The following is a 4,535-nucleotide window of genomic DNA, read 5'->3' on the forward strand; positions in this document are numbered from 1 at the left end:
CATGCGGTAAAGGAATGAGCTTAAACTCGGAGAAGCGAGAAGAGATAAGCTTGAAGATAGTCCCATATTCCATAACACCACTTTATGAGAGGCTTTGCAACTCTCGACATCAATCAAAGACAACGAGCAATGCCTTTGAGTGGAGATAACAACATTACACATGGAGGACTCAAAAGAGATATATCTAGATCCTCGATCAGAAAATAAAAGTACTTAACCCTAGTACCAAAAGCTTGCACTCAAAATTTAAATCAGGAAACATGATAATGTTGACCACATAAACAAACTGTTTTTTAGATGAGAAATAAGAAAAATTTGAAAACATGACAATGATCAAAATAATGATCGACAATTGTACACTTTAAGTCCAAAATTGACGATTCCTAATAATAATTGCTTAATGTTGGGTGTTTCATCAAAAAATAATGAAAGATGCTCTAGTACGATACAAGTTAACTATGTATTGACCAAACTTCGTGAAAGAAAATACCTAAAAAACATGATATACAATAAAATTAAATTTATATGAAAAATACGAGATGAGACTTCAAACATAAGAAATATCTAAATACCTCGAAAAGTAAGACAAATTTTATAAAAGAAATATAGAATAAGGTTAATAACATATGAAATAACTCGTAAACAAAAGGGAATCTTGTTCAATAAATATGAGACAAGGCTTATGACATAAGAAATACCTCTAAAAGTGGTTAGAGCTCAACAACAACATAAACACCCGAATATGAGCCTAATCCATAAATTCTAACATGAGCATCGAATATTTGCAAGTGACTTATGATATAAACTATATCATCACTTTTGGACTGTTTTTATTTTACAAATCACAATTAAAATTTTAAAACTGAAACTTACTCATATACGCACATGTTCGTATATGACACTAATTGGACTAATGGAGTAGTATACAGTGAGAACTGCCACAATGTTGAATTATAGTATATATTCGGTATATACGCTACAATAATTAACTCCGGAAAATGAGTACGAAATGATGGCGTGATTTAGGGGTTTTAACTGTGCACCATGCTTGCAACCTAGGAATACGAATGCCACGTCACGTTATTGTCATTTCCTTATTTTGTCCAAAGAAAATTATCATTAATTAATTTATGTCTAATACTTTTCTTTCTATTTTCATGCAACCATACATACTATCCTTGAGTTTTATTTTTGTTACATATCCTTCAATTAAACTATGCAGACAAAATAAAATTAAGTCATGTTATTCATAGGAAGAAAAATTAAGTTAGTTCAAATAATCAAGTAATCTTTCATTCATTGATTTTCAATCCAATTAGAAGTAAATAATTATTATAACTCAAAACTTGATATTGTAGTGAGCAATCAGGCGTAGGATTAACATTAACCTCTTTCTCTTTGAGTCTTGCGTAAAATCTTGAAGCCAATAGAAGGAGATTAAGATAATGGAACTATAACGCACGCAAAGTTCACTTACCGGTAAAACAGGTTCTCCCTTCTGATTCAAAAGTTGGGCACGACTTTTACTTTCTTCCCATTTCATTCACACCTTCAATTATTTATTCTTTATTAGTATTAATTAATATAATATAATAAAATAACTTATAATTTTATTTATTCTTTGTTATGACAAGACATGTAGCAAACCAACCTGCACAGTGCGTTGCCCCCTAATTTTTAGCTATAAATACTCTCACAAACCGTTCCAACTCCCACTCAACCTTCCATCTTCTTCACCACTAGCACCACTCCATCTTTCAACTTCTCACGATCACCGCATTCAACGCTTGACCAAATTCCAAAAAATGGCAAACCCGACACCAAAACCTAGTCCCACTCTCATCCTTCGCGTTATCTTATGTTGCTGGTTGTGTTCGTCCCTTGTTATGGGAGCCACTTACAATGTGGTCAACTTTGGTGCCAAATCAGACGGCAAAACGGACTCAACCAAGGCCTTCCTCAATGCATGGGCCAAGGCTTGTGCTTCCACCAGCTCTGCCTCGGTTTACGTGCCTCAAGGGAGGTTCTTGCTCAGAAGTGCCACCTTCAGTGGCCAATGTCACAACCAAGCTATCACCTTTACCATTGATGGCACTCTCGTGGCTCCTTCTGATTACAGGGTCATCGGAAATTCCGGTAAATGGTTGCAGTTCGAGGGTGTGAACGGGGTTTCCATCCGCGGTGGTGTGTTGGATGGCCAAGGCACGGCTCTGTGGAATTGCAAGAACTCCGGCAAAGGAAACTGCCCCACCGGTGCCACGGTGTGTTTTACTTTCATGCACATTATCATCGTTCATTGTTTTTAATTTAATGTTGGTCTTGGTGAGCAGTGATTATTTGTTATTTAATTAGTGGGGGGATTCATGGAACGGTTTTCAACTGCTATAGGTGTGCTTTGCTACAAAGAAGTTGAAGCAAATATGAAGCGAGGAGTTAGTGATCATAATATCTACTACTCATAATTAATAATTAAAAAATAGTAATGATATGTTATATGGCGGCTAGAAGAAGTTTTAGCAAATTAATTTGAAGTGAGGAGTTAGTCATAGCATTAACATATACTACTAATAAATAAATAAATAAATAAATAATAGGTTATGTATGGTTAGTTTGCTAGAACAATTGCTGTTGTTGAGCTTTGGATTTGTTGATAATAATTTGTCTCTTACTGAATTTTGTTCATTTTTTTAATCCTTCTGAATCCAATCATTTGGCTTTTTAATTATACACTTAATTATTTGATGGTGTACTTTATATACCAACCCTACTATAGTACGTAAGTTGTTATTGTTACTATTAAGCCAAGTCTAATGATATAACCTTGTTTGTGTTGTGTTGGTTTGGTTTTGTGTTTGTGTTCAGACGTTGGGTTTCACCAACTCGAATAACATCGGTATTAGTGGGTTGACCTCGTTGAACAGTCAAATGTTCCACATAGTGTTCAATGGATGCCAGAATGTGAAGGTGCAAGGAGTGAAGGTCATGGCCGACGGAGACAGCCCTAACACCGACGGCATCCACGTACAGATGTCCTCCCACGTCACCATTCTCAACTCCAAAATCCGAACAGGAGATGATTGCATCTCCATAGGCCCTGGAACCACCAACTTGTGGATTGAAAACATTGCATGTGGACCAGGACATGGAATAAGGTCATCTTTCATTCAAAATAAGAAAAAAAGAAACAATGTTGTTGTTGTTTTTGTTGTTCCATAAGTATGAAGCGTTGAATTGGATTTTGCAGCATTGGGAGCTTGGGGAAAGATTTGAAAGAAGCTGGTGTACAAAATGTGACGGTTAAAACGGTTACCTTCACCGGGACTCAAAACGGCGTCAGAATCAAGACCTGGGGGAGACCCAGCAACGGCTTTGTGAGGAACGTTGTTTTCCAAGACGCTATCATGGTCAATGTCGAAAACCCCGTTATAATTGACCAAAATTACTGCCCAGATAACAAGGGCTGCCCCGGTCAGGTATGCATGCAAATCACATTATTATCAAAGAAATAACAAAACATGGTCTGATACAAATGTTGTTGGTTTTTGTTTGAACAAATAAAATGTAACAGGCATCTGGTGTGAAAGTGAGTGATGTGACATACCAAAACATTCATGGAACATCTGCTACACAGGTTGCTGTGAAATTTGATTGCAGTTCCAAGTATCCATGCAGCGGGATTAGGTTGGAGGATGTGAAGCTGACGTACAAGAACCAACGTGCTCTATCTTCCTGCAGCCATGCAGATGGAGCTGCGTTGGGTTCAGTTCAACCCCAGGGTTGCTTTTAGACCCTACAATATGCCATTACCATTCTGCACAAAAAATATACTATTAAACCAAGATTCCAAATGGAGTCATAGGACAAGATCATAGGCATATATGTTTTTGTTTATGAATAGTGTATCATCATGTCGCAGTTTGAGGCATTTGTAGCCCCTTCTGCTGCTCTGTAGCATGGTCTTACCATTGTTATGGACCGTATCAACATTTTTCTATTGCATAATTGTATTTCTTCTATCAAATATATATTACAATTTTTATGCTACTTTTATTTTCCTTTTTCTCTATTGATTCTACTGTTAGCTAGGCCATAAATTTTTATATATTCATCTGTCATAACTTACACTAATTCACAGACGCTTTTTTATATTGAATTCGAAATCGGAACTTTGAATCATATACTACTATAACAGCAGACCATTGACATTTCAAAACGTAAATATTAGATACAACAGTTTATAATAGCGAAAATGAATGTCCATTTCTTCACTGACATTGCACATCCTTCAATCATCTTAAAATAATAATTTGGAGAAAAATTATGGATTATCATTCATTGAATATCAGTTAAATGTTTTTGTACAAAAAAGACTGGCATGACTAAATATTAACTGCTAAAATCTTAGCTGAACTAATTATGGAGAAAATTGTGAAAAGGAGTTTTATCATCCAGTGCCTCTGAGAAGAAATCAATCAACGGGTTGACAGAGATAATAAGGAATGGATGAAACAACTGAGCTTCAAGTTTCTCCCAAC

At 35.9% G+C, this 4,535-nt stretch overlaps 1 protein-coding gene across 1 annotated transcript; it reads left to right on the plus strand.

Annotated features, from left to right (window-relative positions):
* The first annotated feature begins 1,725 nt into the window (after nucleotides 1–1,725).
* On the plus strand, nucleotides 1,726–4,013 carry LOC114177466 (polygalacturonase-like). Its single transcript, XM_028062833.1, has 4 exons — nucleotides 1,726–2,261; nucleotides 2,863–3,152; nucleotides 3,245–3,473; nucleotides 3,569–4,013. Exons 1-4 carry the CDS (start codon nucleotides 1,806–1,808, stop codon nucleotides 3,785–3,787), a joined length of 1,194 nt encoding a protein of 397 aa, XP_027918634.1. The 5' UTR covers nucleotides 1,726–1,805; the 3' UTR covers nucleotides 3,788–4,013.
* Nucleotides 4,014–4,535: the final 522 nt, after the last annotated feature.

This window comes from Vigna unguiculata, chromosome 3 (genome assembly GCF_004118075.2).
Source record: "Vigna unguiculata cultivar IT97K-499-35 chromosome 3, ASM411807v1, whole genome shotgun sequence".
In the NCBI taxonomy this organism is placed as follows: Eukaryota; Viridiplantae; Streptophyta; class Magnoliopsida; order Fabales; family Fabaceae; genus Vigna; species Vigna unguiculata.

Excerpts from the sequence above, each read along its gene's own strand:
- LOC114177466 (XM_028062833.1), top strand. The coding sequence starts at position 1,806 with ATGGCAAACCCGACACCAAAACCTAGTCCCACTCTCATCCTTCGCGTT. Across the intron at positions 2,262-2,862 it reads ACTGCCCCACCGGTGCCACG|ACGTTGGGTTTCACCAACTC; the intron begins GTGTGTTTTACT and ends GTTTGTGTTCAG. Across the intron at positions 3,153-3,244 it reads GGACCAGGACATGGAATAAG|CATTGGGAGCTTGGGGAAAG; the intron begins GTCATCTTTCAT and ends TGGATTTTGCAG.